The 18,114-nt window shown below is 40.4% G+C and overlaps 1 protein-coding gene across 8 annotated transcripts in view; it reads left to right on the forward strand.

The window, feature by feature from the left end:
* Positions 1-18,114, forward strand: part of FBXO16 (F-box protein 16) — a 189,067-nt gene that overhangs the window by 130,671 nt on the left and 40,282 nt on the right. For all 8 annotated transcript variants that reach the window (XR_007514868.1, XM_049865710.1, XM_049865715.1 and 5 more), the window contains one exon: positions 17,929-18,031. Coding sequence is in view for 7 of the 8 variants with exons in the window: in XM_049865710.1 (XP_049721667.1) it covers positions 17,929-18,031 (103 nt within the window). In the remaining variant the exon portion in view is untranslated. The remainder of the gene's footprint in view (positions 1-17,928; positions 18,032-18,114) is intronic.

Consider the following 18,114-nt stretch of genomic DNA (forward strand, 5'->3'; position numbering starts at 1 on the left):
GAGAAGTTGTGGAGAAACTGGAACACTTATACACTGCTGGTGGGAATGTAAAATGGTACAACCACTTTGGAAATCGATTTGTGCTTCCTTAAAAAGCTAGAAACAAAACTACCATAAAAATCCAGCAATCCCACTCCCTGGAATATATCCTAGAGAAATAAGAGCTTTTACACAGATATATGCAAACCCATGTTCATTGCAGTACTGTTTACAATAGCAAAAAGATGGAAGCAACCAAGATGCCCATCAACGGATTCACACAATGGAATACTGCACATTGATAAAGAACAACGATGAATCCATGAAACAGTTCATAACATAGGAGAATCTGGAAGGCATTTTGCTGAGTGAAATTAGTTGCAAAAGGACAAATATTGTATAAGACCACTATTATAAGAACTCAAAAAATAATTTAAACGCAGAAGAAAATCTTCTTTGATGCTTATGAGTGTGGCAGGGGGAGAGGGATATTCACTAATTAGATAGTAGACAAGAGCTATTTTAGGTGGAGGAAAAGACAACACACAATACAGGAGAGGTCAGCACAACTGGACTAAACCAAAGGCAAAGAAGTTTCCTGAATAAACAGAACTCTTCAAAGGCCAGGGTAGCAGGGGCAGGGGTTTGGGGACCATGGTTTCAGGGGACATCTAGGTCAATTGGCATAATAAAATCTGTTAAGAAAACATTCTGCATCTCACTTGGGAGAGTGGCGTCTGAGGTCTTAAACGCTAGCAAACAGCCATGTTAAGAAACATCAATTGGTCTCAACCCACATGGAGCAAAGGAGAATGAAGAACACTAAACACACAAGGTAATTATGAGCCCAAGAGACAGAAAGAGCCACATAAATCAGAGACTACATCAGCCTCAGAGCAGAAGAACTAGATGGTGCCCGGCTACAATTGATGACTGCCCTGACAGGGAACACAACAGAGAACCCCAGAGGGAGCAGGAGAGCAGTGGGATGCAGACCTCAAATTCTAGTAAAAAGACCAGACTTAATGGTCTGACTGAGACTAGAAGGACCTTGGAGGTCATGGTCCCCAGACCTTCTGTTAGCCCAAGACAGGAACCATTTCCAAAGCAAACTCTTCAGACAGAGATTGGACTGGACTATAGGGTAGAAAATGATACTGGTGAGGAGTGAGCATCCTGGCTCAAGTGGACACATGAGACTATGTGGACAGCTCTTGCCTGGAGGGGAGATGAGAAGGGAGAGGGGGACAGAAGCTGGCTGAAGGGACACAGAAACAGAGGGTAGAGAGAGGGAGTGTGCCATCTCATTAGGGGGAGAGCAACTAGGAGTATGTAGGAAGGTGTGTATAAATTTTTGTATGAGTCTGACTTGATTTGTAAACTTTCACTTAAAGACAATAAAAATTAAAAAAAAAGAAAAAAGATAAACATACATATACCTTATGACACAGGTAGAGAAATGAAAATGTATATCCTTACAAAATCTTGTACATGAATGTTTATTAGCTTTATTCACTATAAGGAATAACTGGCAACAGTCCAAATGTCCATCAGTAGAGAAACAAAAAATGTATATTCACACAGTGGAATACTAATCATCAGTGAAAAGGAATCAACTACTAATACATGCAATAATATGGATGAATCTAAAAAATAAAAATGAGTAATTTTGTTAAGTGAAAGAAGCCAGACACAAAAAAGTACAGAATGTTTGATTCCATCTATATAAGTTGAAAACCAATCTATGATGACTAAAAGCACTGGGGCTGGGGCTGGAGGGAGGGAGGAAGCTTTTGGATGATGGAAATGTTGTAAATTCTCTCTCTTTTTTTTTTTTCTCTTATTTATTGTGCTTTAGGTGAAAGTTTACAGCTCAAGTTAATTTGTCATTCAAAAATTTATACACAATAACATTGTTTTGCAACATAGGTTGTAAATCTCATAATGTGACAGCACACTCCCCCTTTCCACCCAGGTTCCCTATGCCCATTCATCCAGTTCCTGTCCTTTGCTGTCTTCTAGTCTTGCTTTTGGACGGGAGTTGCTCATTTGGTCTCATATATTTGATTGAACTAAGAAGCACTTCCCTCACGTGTGTTATTTTTTTGTTTTATAACCCTGTCTAATCTTTGTCTGAAAAGCGGGCTTCGGGAATGGTTTCAGTTCTGGGTTAGCAGAGTGTCCGGGGGCCATAGTTTTGGGGGCTTCTCCAGTCTCTGTCAGACCAGTAAGTCTGGTCTTTTTTCATGAATTTGAATTCTCTTCCACATTTTTCTCCCACTCTATCCGGAACTCTGTGTTGTGATCATTGTCAGAGTGGTTGTTGTTGGTATCCAGCCACCATTTAGTTCTTCTGGTCTCAGGCTGGTAGAATCTCTGGTTCATGTGGTCCATTAGTCCTTTGGACTAATAATTTCCTTGTGTCTTTGGTTTTCTTCATTCTCCTTTGATCCAGAAGGGATGGGGCCAATAGATGTACCTTAGATGGCCTCTCGCAAGCTTTTAAGACCGCAGATGCTACTCACTAGGTTGGATGCAGAGCATTTACTTTATGAACTGTGTTATGCCAAATGACCTAGATGTCCCCCAAGACTATGGTCCCCGGCTCCCAGCCCCAGCTGCTTGGTCCCTCAAAGTGTTTGGATGTGCCTAGGAAACTTCTATGCTTTTGCTTTGTCCAGTTGTGTTGAGTTTCCTTATATTGTGTGTTTTCCTTCTCTTCACCAGATTGACACTTGTCTACTATTAAGTTAGTGATTTCTCCTTCCACTCTCCCCCTACTCTCGTAAATATCAAAGAATGCTTTTTTTCTGAGTGTAAACCATTTCTTGAGTTCTTATTATAGTGGTGTCATACAATATTTGTCCTTTTGTGACTGACTTATTTCACTCAGCATAATGCCCTCCAGATTAATCCATGTTGCGAGATATTCTGCAGATTCATCATTGTTCTTTATTATTGCATGGTATTCCATTGTGTGTGTTGGTGTTGTTTTTGTTGTTGTTAGGTGCCATCGAGTTGGTTCTGACTCATAGCAACCATATGTACAACAGAACGAAACACTGCCCGGTCCTGTGCCAACCTCATAATCATTGTTATGATTAAGGCCGTTGTTGCAGTCACTGTGTCAGTCCATCTCGTTGAGAGTCTTCCTCTTTTTCACTGACCCTCTGTTTTAACAAGCATGATGCCCTTCTCCATGGGCTGATCCCTCCTGATAACATGTTCAAAGTATGTGAGACATAGTCTTGCCATCCTTGCTTGTAAGGAGCATTCTGGTTGTACTTCTTCCAAGACAGATTTATTTGTTCTTTTGGCAGTCCATGGTATATTCAATATTCTTTGCCAACACCACAATTCAAAGGCATCAATTCTTCTTCGGTATTCTTTATTCATCGTCCAGCTTTTGCATGCCTGTGAGGTGATTAAAAATACCATTCCTTGGGTCAGGTGAACCTTAGTCTTCAAGGTGACATCTTTGCTTTTCAACACTTTAAAGAGGCCATTTGCAGCAGATTTGTCCAATACAATGCATCTTTTGATTTTTTGACAGCTGCTTCCAAGGGCATTGACTATGGATCCAAGTAAAATGAAATCCTTGATAACTTCAGTATTTTCTCCATTATCTTGATGTTGCTTATTGGCCCAGTTGTGCTGATTTTTGGTTTTATGTTGTTTTTTTTTATGTTGAGGCATAATCCAAATTGAAGGCTGTGGTCCTTGATCTTCATCAGCAAGTGCTTCAAGTCCTCTTCACTTTCAGCAAGCGAGGTTGTGTCATCTGCATATTGGAGGTTGTTAATAAGCCTTCCTCCAATCCTGATGCCCCATTCTTCTTCATATAGTTCAGCTTCTCAGATTATTTGCTCAGCATACAGATTGAATAGTGGTGAAAGGATACACCCCTGATGCACACCTTTCCTGACTTTAAATCATGGAGTATCCCCATGTTCTGTTCGAACAACTGCCTCTTGAGCACAATTAAGTGTTCAGTAATTCCTATTCTTTGCAATGTTATCCGTGATTTGTTATGATCCACACAGTCCAATGCCTTTGCATAGTCAGTAAAACACAGGTAAACATCTTTCTGGTATTCTGTACTTTCAGCCAGGACCCATCTGACATCAGCAATGATATCCCTGGTTCCACATCTTCTGAATCCAGCTTTAATTTCTGGCAGTTCTCTGTTGACATACTGCTGCAGCTGCTTTTGAATGACCTTCAACAAAATTTTACTTTTATGTGGTATTAATGATATTGTTTGATAATTTCTGGATTCGGTTGAATCACCTTTCTTGGGAATAGACAAATATGGATCTCTTCCAGTTGGTTGGCCTGGTAGCTGTTTTCCAAATTTCTTGGCATAGACTAGTCAGTACCTCCAGCGCTGCATCTGTTTGTTGAAAGATCTCAATTGATATTCCATCAATTCCTGGAGCCTTGTTTTTTGCCAGTGCCTTCACTGCAGCTTGGACTTCTTCCTTCAGCACCATCAATTCCTAGTCATATGCTACCGCCTGAAATGGTTGAACGTCAACCCAGTCTTTTTGGTATGGTGATTCTGTGTATTCCTTCTGTGATGGTTAAGGTTGTGTGTCAATTTGGCTGGGCCATGATTCTCAGTGTTTTGGCAGTTGTATAATGTTGTGATCACTTCCCTGTAGAAATTTGATACGTGATCACCCCCATGATGGAATCTGCTGAGTGGTACCGGTGGGGGCAGGGCCTGTGGTGGCTCACTGCCCCCTCAGCCTTCATCTCTCCACCTTCTGCCACCTACTTCCTTTCTCCTTGCCTTGCAAATGTTGTTGCCTTGTTCTGGATCCAGCAGCTGTCTCCTGTCTGACCTCTGGTTCTTGGGACTTGAGCTAGCAGCTTACCTGTCCATCTTGGGATTCGCTGATCTTCACAGCCTGCGAACAAGAGTCCTGCTCCCAGATCTGCCTATCTTGGGTTCACCAGCCCCTGCAGCTACATGACTCAGGAGAACCCTTGTGGTCTTGTCTGCGGACCTCGGGGATTATTCAACCATCACAGCCTGTGAGCAGGAGCCCGGCTCTCTGACCTGCTTATCTTGGGTTCACCAGCTTCTGCAGCTCCATGAATTGGGAACAACCTCTATCCTGATCCAAGGACTTGGGACATTCCAAGCCCTACAATTGCATGAGCTCTTTCCTTGATATAAATCTCTCTGTATGTATTTATATGCTTTACTGGTTTTGCTTCTCTAGAGAACCCAGACTAAGACATCTTCCACCTTCTTTTTGTTTTTCCTGCTTCATTTAATATTTCCCCGTAGAATGCTTCTGTCTTGCAACTCGAGGCTTGAATTTTTCTTCAGTTCTTTCGGCTTGAGAAATGTGAGTGTGTGCTTCCCTTTTGGTTTTCTATCTCCGGGTCTTTGCACATGTCATTATAATACTTTGTCTTCTCAAGCCACCCTTTGAAATCTGTTTAGCTCTTTTGCTTCATCATTTCTTCCTTTTGCTTTAGCTACTCTAAGTTCAAGAACAAGTTTCATAGTCTTTTCTTTCTTTCCTGTCTTTTTAATGACTTCCTGCTGGCTACGCCCATTGCGTGTATGTACCATAATTGTTTATCCATTCATCTCTTGATGGGCATTTATGTTGTTTCCGTCTTTTTGCTATTATGAATAGTGATGCAGTGAACATGGATGTGCATATGTCTCTTCATGTGGTGACTCTTATTTCTCTAGGGTGTATTCCTAGGAGTGGGATCATATGGTTTTTCTATTTCTAGCTTCTTAAGGAATCGCCATATCATCTCCTAAAGCAATTGCACCACTTTACATTCCCACCAGCAGCGCATAAGAGTTCCAACCTCCCCACAACCTCTCCAATATTTATTTTGTGTTTTTTGGATTAGCGCCAGTATTGTTGGGGTGAGATGGCACCTCAATGTAGTTTTGATTTGCATTTCTCTAATGGCTGATGGTTTCAAGCATTTCTTTATGTGTCTGTTAGCCACCCGAATGCCTTCTTTGGTGAAGTGTCTGTTCATGTCCTTTGCCCCTTTTTTAATTCGTTTATTTGTCTTTTTGTTGTTGAAGTGTTGCAGTATCTTGTAGTTTTTAGAGATTAAATCCTTGTTGGATACGTCATAGCCAAAATTTTTTTCCATCTGTAGGTTGTCTTTTTACTCTTCTGGTGAAGTCTTTTGATGAGCATAAGTGTTTAGTTTTTAGGAGTTCCCAGTTATCAGTTTCTCTTCTGGTGTTTGTGCATTGTTATGGTTTGCATCCTATTTATGCAGTATGTTAGAGCCCCTAGTGTTGTCTTTATTTTTTCTTCCATGATCTTTATCATTTTAGATTTTATATTTAAGTGTTGATCTATTTTGAGTTAGTTTTTGTGTATGGTTTGAGGTATAGATCTTGTTTCATTTTTTTATAGATGAACATCCATTTATACCAACACCATTTGTTAAAGAGACTGTCTTTTCACTATTTAATGGACTTTGGTCCCTCGTCAAATATCAGTTACTCATAGATGGATGGATTGATGTCTGGATTCTCAATTTTGTTCCATTGGTCTGTATGTCTGTTGTACCAGTACCAGGCTGTTTTGAGTACCATGACTGTATAATAGATTCTAAAATCAGGTAGTATGAGACCTCCAACTTTGTTCTTCCTCAATAATGCTTTACTTATCCGGGGCCTCTTCCCTCTCCATATAAAGTTGGTGCTTTGTTTCTCTGCCTTGTAAAGACTGCTGTTGGAATTTGGATCAGTATTGCATTGTATCTGCAGATCGCTTTGGGTAGAATTGACATTTTCACAATGCTGAATCTTCCTGTCCATGAGCATGATGTGTTTTTTCATTTATAGGTCTCTTTTGGATTCCTGAAGTAGCATTGTGTAGTTTTCTTTGTATAGGTCTTTTACATCCCTAGTTAGGTTTGTTCCTAAGGACTTTATCTTCTTGTGGGCTGTTGTAAATGGTATTGATTTGGTGACTTTGTTTTTGAAGTTCTCTTTGTTGATGTAGAGGAATCCAACTGATTTTTGTACGTTAATCTTGTATCTGGCTACTTTGCTGAAATCTTCTATTAGTTCCAGTAACTTTGTTATGGATTCTTTGGGGTTTTCTGTGAGATCATATGACCTGTGAATAGGGATAATTTTACCTGTTTTTTACCAATTTGGATGCCCTTTATTTCTTTTTCTTGCCTTATTACTCTAACTAGGACAATGTTGAATAAGAGTGGTGATAAAGGGCATCCTTGTCTGGCTTCTGTTCTCAAGGGGAATGCTTTGAGTCTCTCTCTGTTTAGAATAATGTTGGCTCTTCGCTTTGTATACATACCCTTTATTATGTTGAGGAATTTTCCTTCTATTCCTATTTTGCTGAGAGTTTTTATTAGGAATGGATGGTGGACTTTGTCAAATGCCTTTTCTGTGTCGATTGATAACATCATGTGGTCCTTTTGTTTTATTTATGTGGTGGATTGCATTGATTTTCTAATTTTGAACCATCCCTGCATAACTGGTATGAATCCCACTTGGTTGTGATGTATTATTTTTTTGATGTGCTGTTGAATTCTATTGGCTAGAATTTTGTTGAGAATTTTTGTGTCTATGTTCATGAAAGATATTGGTCTGTAGTTTTCTTTCTCTTTTTTTGAGGTATCTTTGACTGGCTTTGGTATGAGGGTTGTCCTGGCTTAATAGAATGAGTTGGGGAGTATTCTTTCCTTTTCTATGATGTGAAATAGCTTGAGTGGTATTGGTGTTAGCTCTTCTCTGAAAGTTTGGTAGAATTCTCCAGTGAAGCTGTCTAGGCCAGAGCTTTTGTTGTTGTTGTTGTTGTTGGAAGTTTTTCTTATTACCTCTTCAATCTTTTCTTTTGTTATGGGACTTTTTAGTTTTTCTACCTCAGCTTGTGCTAGTTTAGGTAGGTAGTGTGTTTCTAAAAATTTGTCCATTTCCTTGAGGTTTGCAAATTTGTTGGAGTACAGGTTTAGGCAATTTACATTCAACTAATTATTGATAGGTATAAGTTTACTGCTGTCTTTTTGATGTATTTGTGTGTGTGTGTGTGTGGTGTTGATGGTTTTTTATTCTACTTAATATTCTGTGCTGAGTTGTTTTTGCTTATGTATTTTCTTTTCATCTCCTTCATTATTGTTGGTTTTGTGTTTGCTGAGTCTATGTTTTTCTTCTTTTTTGCTTTGATGGGTAGATTTGTTAGCTTCGTTTGTGGTTACCTTGAAATTTACTTTTATTTCTCTATGTTTAAACTAGTCTTTTATTTCTTGATATTGCCTTGTCTTCCTCTTCATATGGAAGTTCTGTGACTACACCATTTATTCCCTTTTTTTTGTTTTGACATTGTTGTCGTTTACATGTTGATGTCTCTGGTTCCTTATTTTCAGTCTTTTAGCTTTGATTTGTTTTTGTGAATTCCCTATCTGGGTTGATATCTGGTTGATCTGTCCTGTGCCCTAGTCTGGTATTGTCCAGTGTTGTTGGTTCTCTAACCTGAGGTCTCCCTTTAATATTTCTTGTAATTTTGGTCTGATTTTTATAAATTCCCTTAATTTCGGTTTAGCTGAAAATGACCTAATTTAGCCATCATACTTGGGAGACAATTTTGCTGAATATGTAATTCTTGTCTGGCAAATTTTTCCTTCAAGGCTTTATATATGTCAACCCACTGTCTTTTTGCCTGCATGGTTTCTACTGAGTAAACTGAGCTTAGTCTTATTGGTTTTCCTTTGTAGGTGACTTTTTGTTTATCCTAGCCTCTCTCAGGATTCTTTCTTTGTTGTTGGCTTTGCTTACTGTGTATTGCTTCTTGTTTTGTTTTGTTTTCATATGCCCAAATAGGCTGGTCATGTGAGCTACTTTGATTATTGGCCTCTTTGAAGCACTCATGTCCTGTCTCCAGGTGGTTAGAGCTGCTACTAGGTATGCGACCCTAGGATTCCATTTACTTTTTTTGCATGGATTCTGCTCAGGTGTCCAGGTTGTTGGCCATCGAGTGCGTGGTGCAGGCTCTCACCTACAGTCCTAGATGGGCAGGGCTATGTAAGAGTGATTGGAGCAGGCACAGGTGGCTGGCTGCAGTAGCTGATTATGTGCTGAGCAAGGTAGGGACCTTATGGCTGCCCCTTAGTGCCTGAGTGGAAGGTGTGTCCCTGTTCCCTAGAGTGCATAGGTGGGTGGATTTTGTAGCCAGACTTTGGGCACCCAGTGCTGCTGGCTGTAAGGTCTGGGAGGCACCACTTATTGTCGGACCTCTGTCATGGGTGACTAGGTGGAGTGGGTGGAGCCACCAGTCCTGAAGCCACTGATGTGGGTAGGTGAGAACTCTGCTTAATGGGTAGGGCGGTGTCAAATGTCACAAATCTGCCACTTCCCCTTAGCTGTTGCAGTTGAAAATAGGCTTCAGGTATATACCCTGTTGTACTATGCTAATGAGGGCCTACGCTGTTTAAGTAGACCCACACAGGTCTAGGAAGGAGTGAAAGGCAGTTGAAGTCCATGAACCGCTTATGCCTGTGCCTAGACAAAGGGACAGTGCCTGCCCTGGGGTCCCGGTTTAAGGGAGCTGGCAGATTTTTTTTTTCTGTTTGTTATTTGTTTGTTTATTTGTTCCTTCTCCAAAGCCAAGAGACTGGCTTGGGTACGTGCAACAGGCCCCACTTCCAGCCCAGGGTGGCACGGCAATCCCTGAAGCCAGACTGGAATCAGAACCGGAGGAGTGCAGGGAAGGAGCGGATGAAAGGGAGCGGGAGCGGGAGCGAGGCACTTCCCAGAGGGGCAAGGGTTATTTTGATCCCATGCAGTAGGTTAGACACTTTCAGTTAACTTTCGCAGATCCAGTGCTGCTTCTGCCTGGCTCCGGAGGCTTGTGCAGACTCTCTGCAGCTCAGTTTCTCCCAACATGCAAAACACTACTGCTTGCCTCAGCCTGCATGCACAAAGTGATCCAGCCTCCAGGGTGCTGGCCAGGTCAGGCCTGGCAAATCCTCGCCACTTCTGAACTGTCTCTCCCTCCCCCTGCCACTCAGTCCAACTCCTCAACTTTGTCTTTGATGTTCAAGGCCCATATATTGTCATACATAATTGATGTACTTGTTTTTTTGGATCTTCTTTATAAGAGGGACCACAGGAAGCATCTGACTATTCCCCACCCTGACCCCCCTCTGTCTCTTGTCATTGGTTTTGGGAAGTTTGATTATGATATGTCTTGGTGACTTTCTTTTGGGGTCTATCCTGTATTGGGTTCATTGAGCTTCTTGGATAGATATCGTCTTGTCTTTCATGATATTCATGATATTAGGGAAGATCAATTCTCTCTGTGTCTTCCATTATCCCCCCTGCTGTGGTATTCCGATCATATGTGGATTTTTTCCTCTTGATAGTGTCCCACATGATCTTAAACTTTCTTCACTTTTTTTCATTCATTTTTTTTTTTCCTCAAACAAGTTGGTGTCAAGGGATTCATCTTCTATCTCACTAATGCTGAGTTCCATTATCTCAATTCTGCTCCTATGACATTCCATTGAGTTGTCTAATTCTGACATTTTGTTGTTAATCTTTCAGATTTCTAGTTGTTTTCTCTGTTTGGTTGCTAGCAGCCTGTTTATTCTGTCATTTTGTTCTTGTATTGTTTTCCTGAATTCTCTTATTGCTTTGTCTGCTTATTGGTTTGGTCTGTGTTTTTGCCTGATCACCTTCCTTAGCTCTTGGAGAGCTCTGTATATTAGTCTTTTGAATTCTTTATCAGGTAGTTCCATTGCCTTATCTTCCTCAAGAAGGTTTTCTGATTCTTTATTTTGGTCATTTGCCGGGGCCATCTTGTCCTGCTTCTTCATGTGATTTAATACTGTTGGCATTGTTGAACCTCTCACCTCCTGTCTACAGGTGGTCAGAGCAACTACTAGGTGTGTGAGCCCAGGAGTCTGTTCACTGTTCTTGCGGTGGTGTAGTTGTTCGAGTTGCAGGTGCCTGGGTCATCCATCACTGAGTGTGTGGTGCGGAGACTCTCACCTACAGTCCTAGGTGGGCAAGGCTATGTGCAGATGTTTGGAGCAGGTGCAGGTCTCTAGTTTGAATGCGGGGTGATATTGGGGGCAAGGCAAGGGGCCGTTGGCTGCCCCCACATGCCTGAATGGAGGGCGTGCCCCTGTCCACTAGAGCATTTAGTGGGGAAGGTAGTGCAGCTGGTCCTTGAATGGTGCCATTGGCTGGAGAGATTGGGAGGCGCCACTAATTCTTAGGCCCCTGTTGTGATGGCTAGAAGGGGTGGTTAGTGCCACCAGCCCTCAGGCTCCCAGTGTGGGTTGGTGAGGCCCCTTCTTAGGGGGCAGGGCAGTGTCAAGTGTCACAAATCTGCAGCTCCCACTTGGCTGCTGTAGGTTGAAAATGGGCTTCAGGTGGATCCGCTGCCCATGATGTCCTAATGAGGGCATGTGGTGTTGGATAGACCGGCAAGGCACTGGGGTGGGAGTAAAGGGTGCTGCAAGTTCATGGACCCCCTTATGCCAGTGGCTAGGTAAAGGAGCTGATGTCTCCAGACCCAGTCATGAGTCCCAGGCTTAGGGGGCAGAGCGTTGTTGAATGCTTTGGGTCTGGTGTTGGAGTGGGGAGGGGGAAGAGTGGGGGGAAGGAAGTGCTCCTCGACAGTGGAGCTCTGGTGGGGGAAAGGCATGTGGTAGGTTGGGAGCTTGCACTTAACTTTCACAGGTCTGGTGTCACTCCAGTTTGGTTCTGATGGTGTGTGCAGATTTGCTGCTGCTTGGCTGCACCTGATGGGGTGGATTTTGGCTTGGAATGTTGCTGCTTACCTCAGCCTGTGTGTGCTGTACAGATTCAGTTAGCAGGACACCAGGAACCCTACAATCTGTAATTCCCTGTTTTAGCTGTTTTTGAATTGTCTCTTCTTCCACCTGCCACTCAGTACAATTCTTCAGCTTTGTCTTTGATGATTAGGGTTCCTAGATTGTCACATATACCTGATTCACTTATTTTTTTTCAGGTCTTTGTTGTAAGAGGGATGACATGAAGTGTCTGACTATTCCGTCATCTTGGCTCCACCCCTGTATATTGACTGTGGTGATGGTTTTGTGGGTACATACAACTATCAAAACTTACCAAATTGTATACGTTAAGTGGATGCATTTAAGTAAATCATTTCTCAATAAAGTAATTAGAAAAAATATTTGTGGGAGGAATGGAGAGAGGGAAAAAGGAAGAAAAAAAAAGAATTATTATTATGCTCAATCCAGATGTCATATAGGAAATTAGTAGTAGTAGTAGTAGTATTTGGTCCTTTGACAAAGACACCAGAAATCTCTTCATTAGGATCTTTCAAACCAAAAGCATCTAGTCAGGGACAAACAGGCTTCTAGCATAATAACTTAATAGCTTTAGAGGTCTGCTAAAAATAGTTCTACCAACCAAAAAAAAAAAACCACACCCAGTGCCATTGAGTCGATTCCGACTCATAGCGACCCTATAGGACAGAGTAGAACTGCCCCATAGAGTTTCCAAGGAGCACCTAGCGGATTTGAACTGCCAACCCTTTGGTTAGCAGCCATAGCACCTAACCACTACGCCACAGGGTTTCCGATTCTTCTACAGCCCTCCCCAAATATGCAGATTACCTGAAAGAATCTTCAGTCTTTGAGGTGTCCTAGTGGAGCTCCGTAGTTGTTAATTAAAATGTCTTGCATAAAAGAAGTGGTCTGGGATGATTGTGGTAAGGGGTTGCCTTTGCCTAGCTTGAAATACCCCCTTTAGTAAAAGGACATTAACTTTTCTCATCTAATTGAATCAAACAATAATCAGGGACCACTGGATTTGTCAAGGAGTTAGTCATTTTTTAAGTTGTTAGATCCTCTTAAATGTTAGTGCTTAACGCTTTTCTCCTTGATAATTTCAGCCCAGTAAGAATGAGCAATACAGGTGTGAGAAATACTGAGTTATTAGTCCATCAGGCACTATTTCAGAGAAGGATAATTGGGATCAGAATGCAGAGAACAGAGCCAAAGTTGGAAATCTAAGGCAGCCAATAAGGCAGAGAGACTAAGAGTGAGTCAGATAAGTGACAGAAAAGAACAGATAGAGCAAAGATTGATCAAGTGAAACTGAGCAATACTGAAGCTCATTTCATGAAGGTAGAGCTGTCACCAGAACATTCATTGTATGTGCAGACAGCCATTTTCACTGGGACAAGGGTACGTGGGAGCTGAGAGGTTGGGGTGGACTCTTAAAAGTGTGAGATCAAAAAATTGTATGTGTGTGTGCACATGCATGCATGCACACTCTCGCAAGTATGTAAAGAGATAAAGCAGGTATAACAAATATTATCTGCTACTGAATCTAGATAGAAAGTATATGGATAATCACTGCACTGTTCTTTCAACTTTTCTGTATGTTTGAAATTTCTGTAATTTAATACCATTCTTCACGTCCTAAGTTGATAGCTGGTCATTTTTCCTAACTGTGTTTGATCAAGCTGGATAGTCTAGAGTAGAATATACATAGGCAAAGCCTGTTTTAGGAGAATCTGGCACTGAAGTAACACTAAATGTTGTCTGAAGTCCACCTAATCGAACTGGAGGGCACCCTGCCATCAGAAGTACAATTAACGAGGAAGGCAATCAGACAGTGAGGTAGCTGCCCCCAGAGCCACATATAGGATGGGAAGGTGATTGCAATTGCCTCTAGAGATAGGGAGACAGGGCAGGATGGATACCTGACATACCAAACCAAACCAAACCCAGTGCTGTTGAGTTGATTCCAACTCATAGTGACCCTATAGGACAGTGTAGAACTGCCCCATAGAGTTTCCAAGGGGTGCCTGGTGGATTTGAACTGCCGACCCTTTGGTTAGCAGCCGTAGCACTTAACCACTATACCACCAGGGTTTCCACCTGACATACAAGAAGTCAAAAATTATAAATTGGAATTTAAAGGAAGTTCTCAGGATGCCAAAATATCATTCCACATATTACTAATTGCAAAGGTAAAAATGCATTTTTACAGTTGAGAGATTTGGCAGTCACCACCTGTTAAGTTGATCAAACTTAGAGTCACTATTGGGGGAAAACCTGATGTTGAGTGTCATGATGTGATATAATATGAAATACACAACATCTTCCCAACATTCTTTAACTTGAATTCAATCAAGTCTGTAGACCTAACTTCCTATATTCTAAAAGTATAGGTAATGAACATGTAAATGATACCATGTGGAAGTAATCAGAAATACCAGAATATATTACAGTCTATGGAGTCCCTGGGTGATGCAAAAGATTAACGCATTCAGCTGCTAATTGAAAGCTTGGCAGTTTGAGTCCACCTCAGAAGAAATGCCTGGCGACCTAATCCTGAAATAATCAGCCACTGAAAACACTATGGAGCACAGTTCTACTCTGACACACATGGGGTGGCCATTAGTCAGAATCAATTCAACGGCAACTGGATTTTTTATGTGATAACTATCTTGGACTCTTCAGAGAGTTAGTGCCACGGGGGGAAAAGGAGATAGTGAGAATGTTCTGGATACAAGACATAACAACGCAATGCAGCTTAAATCTAGGTGAGATTCTGGTTAAAAAAAGAAAGATTATATAAGGCATTCTTGGAACAATTGCAGAAATTTGAATATGCCCTAGGTATAAATATAATATTAAAGAACATTTTCTAAGGTACGATGATACTACTATGACTGGTTGGGAGAATGTCTTTATCTTAGGAGATGCATGTTGAAATATTTAAAAATGAAGTGTCATGATGTCTGCAACTTAGTATCATATGGCACAGCAAATATATGTATATACACACACATATACATACACATAATACATAAATATGTAGTATATGTGTATGTATTTGTATGTATGTGTAAATAGGGAGAGGCAAAGTAAATACATACTTATGTGTATGTGTGTATGTAAAAAGAGTGCAAAACTAGGAAAACGTCAGTTGTTGAACCTAGATGGACACTACATTGGGTAATCACTGCACTATTCTTTAAACTTTTCTGTATGTTTGAAATTTCTCCTAATTAAAAGTTAGAATTTTTTTTCATTGTGCTTTAAGTGAAAGTTTACAAGTCAGTCTCTCATATAAAAATTTATATACACCTTGCTATATACTAGTTGCTCTCTCCCTAATGACACAGCATACTCCTCTCTCCACCCTGTATTCCCGTGCCCATTCAGCCAGCTTCTGTCCCCCTCTGTCCTCTCATTTCCCCTCAAGACAGGAGCTGCCCACATGGTCTCATGTGTCTACTTCAGCCAAGAAGCCCACTCCTCACCAGTATCATTTTCTATCTTATAGTCCAGTCCAATACCTGTCTGAAGGGTTGGCTTTGGGAATGGTTCCAGTCTTGGGCTAACAGAAGGTCTGGGGACCATGACCTCCAGGGTCCTTCCAGTCTCAATCAGACCATTAAGTCTGGTCTTTTTACAGGAATTTGAGGTCTGCATCCCACTGCTCTCCTACTCCATCAGGGATTCTCTGTTGTGTTCCCTGTCAGGGCAGTCATCAATTGTAGCCAGGCACCATCTAGTTCTTCTGCTCTGAGGCTGATGTAGTCTCGGATTTATGTGGCCCTTTCTGTCTCCTGGGCTCATAATGACCTTGTGTCTTTGGTGTTCTTCATTCTAAAGTTAGGAGAAATTTTTTTTTTTAATTTTTATTGTGCTTTAAGTGAAAGTTTACAAATCAAGTCAGTCTTTCACACAAAAACTTATATACACCTTGCTACATACTCCCAATTGCCCACCCCCCCACTGCAATGAAACAGCCCGCTCCCTCCCTCCACTCTCTCTTTTTGTGTCCATTTCGTCAGCTTCTAACCCCCTCTACCCTCTCATCTCCCCTCCAGGGAGGAGATGCCAACATAGTCTCGAGTGTCCCCCTGATCCAAGAAGCTCACTTCTCACCAGCATCCCTCTCCACCCCATTTTCCAGTCCAATCCCTGTCTGAACAGCTGGTTTGGGGAATGGTTCCTGTCTTGGGCCAACAGAAGGTCTGGGGGTCATGACCACCAGGATCCTTCTAGTCTCAGTCAGACCATTAAGTCTGGAAGGAGAAATTTTTGAAAATTAAGTGACAAGAAATATTTGGACAAAGAATCTTTTCAATAAGTTTTTTTATAATGGAAATTCAAGAGAATAGTAAAATGAACCCCTTGTAACCATCATCCATCTTCAGTAGTTTTCAACTCATGGCCAGTCTTGCTTTATTTATACCCTCACCCACTCAGTCCTTTCCCTGGATTATTTCTGAGACAAATTCAAGTGTAATATTATTTTATCCATAAATATTTCAATGTATATCCTTAAAGGATAAGAATTCTTTCTAAAAATCATATCACATCTAAAACAATTAACAATGATTCCTTAATATAATCAAATGTCAAGGCAGTTTCAGGTTTTCCTGAATGTCTCATAAGTGTTTTGATTTTTTTTTTTTTTTTACCTGTTGGTTTGTTTAATCAGGTTCCAAATGAGAACTACATATTGCATTTGGCCAATGTGCCACTTAAGTCTTTTTTTTTTATCCCTGTCTTTTTTTTTTTTTTTTTTTAATTTTCTTTCTTGCAATTTATCTGTTGAAGAAATCAGGTCACGTAGCCCGTGAAGTTTCTCACATTCCCTATTTTGCTGATCGCACCCTCAACATGCAGTTTAACATATATTTGCCATACTGGTACTCAGATCTAGAGGCTTCAGCATATAATGATGGAGTTAGGTATTTCCATCATGAGGCACATAATTTCTGATTGTTTCCCTTTTTATGATTTTAGTGGTCATTGATGATCATTGCCTAGATTCATTATTTTAGGCAAACTTTTTCTGTAATGGGCTGGACAGTAAATATTTTCAGCTTTGAAGGCCTTGTGATCTCTGTCATAACCACTCAACTCTGTCATTGTAGTTTGTAGCCAATGTGCAGAAAAAAGTAAGTGTGACTGTGTTCCAATAAAAGTTTATTTACAAAAACAGGTGGTTGGCCAGATTTGGTCCATTTGCACACTCCTGCTTTATCTCGATATGATGATAATTTTAGAAAACAAATACTAATATTAATACAAACAAAATTACTAAAACACAGTTTAAGATTTCTTTGTGTTTTTGCTCTTAGGATATATTCTGCTAAGAATACTCAGAAAAATTGTTTTAAAGTCACGTGAAATAATTCCTCTCTTTATGGTAATGCCACCAACTCTATAGACAAGATCATTTGTTCCGTTTTGCTTTTACTTTTCAGAGATTTTTTTTCTTCATTTTATTTTATAACATTGAGAAAATAATAAAATCAAATACACAAAGCAAAGTATATTTGAAAAAGTCTCACTTTTGTCCTTGTTTCTCTGTGCTGTTTCCTGTTCCTGATCAGAACACACGGGAATCCTACTTATACTTAGCCATTTTTTTTTTAATTTTATGGTTTAATCCTTCTGTTTTAAAAAATACAAGCAAATACCTCTTTTTTTTTTTTTTACCTCTTCTGAAATAACTGGTAGCACACAATACACTTTCTCCACCTTTCCCTTTTCAGATAACAATGTATATCTGGATTACCCTAGAGTCATATATAGAAATATAGTTCAGTTCTTTTTATAGCTCATAGTACTCATTGTGTTGATGTACCAGAGCTTATACAGCTAGTTCTCTATTAATAGACAGCATTGTTTCCAGTTGAGTGAAGACAATCTTTTATTTTTCAAGTTTTTTACTTCTCAACGCCACTCACCAAAGTGGGATGTAGAACATTTTCTTTATAAACTTTGTTATGCCAGTTGACCTAGATGTCCCTGAAACTATGGTCCCCAGGCCCTAGCGCCAGCTATGAAGACAATCTTTTAAATCATAGGGGCAACAAAATCAAACAGATGAAGGAAACCACTAAATTAAAAAAATGGCAATTTATAATTTTTCCAATGCTTTTCAACTTACAGAAGGAGGAAGAAAAATGAAATGACTCCAGATTCCAGCCGACAGCCACATGATAAGAAAAATAAATTACAGGACAAATCTAAGCTAAGAAAAGCTCAGTCACTGGTAAGTAAGTATTGCTTATAAAAGATTCACCACTGTAAAATTAATGAAAATTTCTGGATCTCTAATCCTATTTGTGAAATTGA

Source organism: Elephas maximus, chromosome 22, assembly GCF_024166365.1.
Source record: "Elephas maximus indicus isolate mEleMax1 chromosome 22, mEleMax1 primary haplotype, whole genome shotgun sequence".
Taxonomy (NCBI): Eukaryota; Metazoa; Chordata; class Mammalia; order Proboscidea; family Elephantidae; genus Elephas; species Elephas maximus.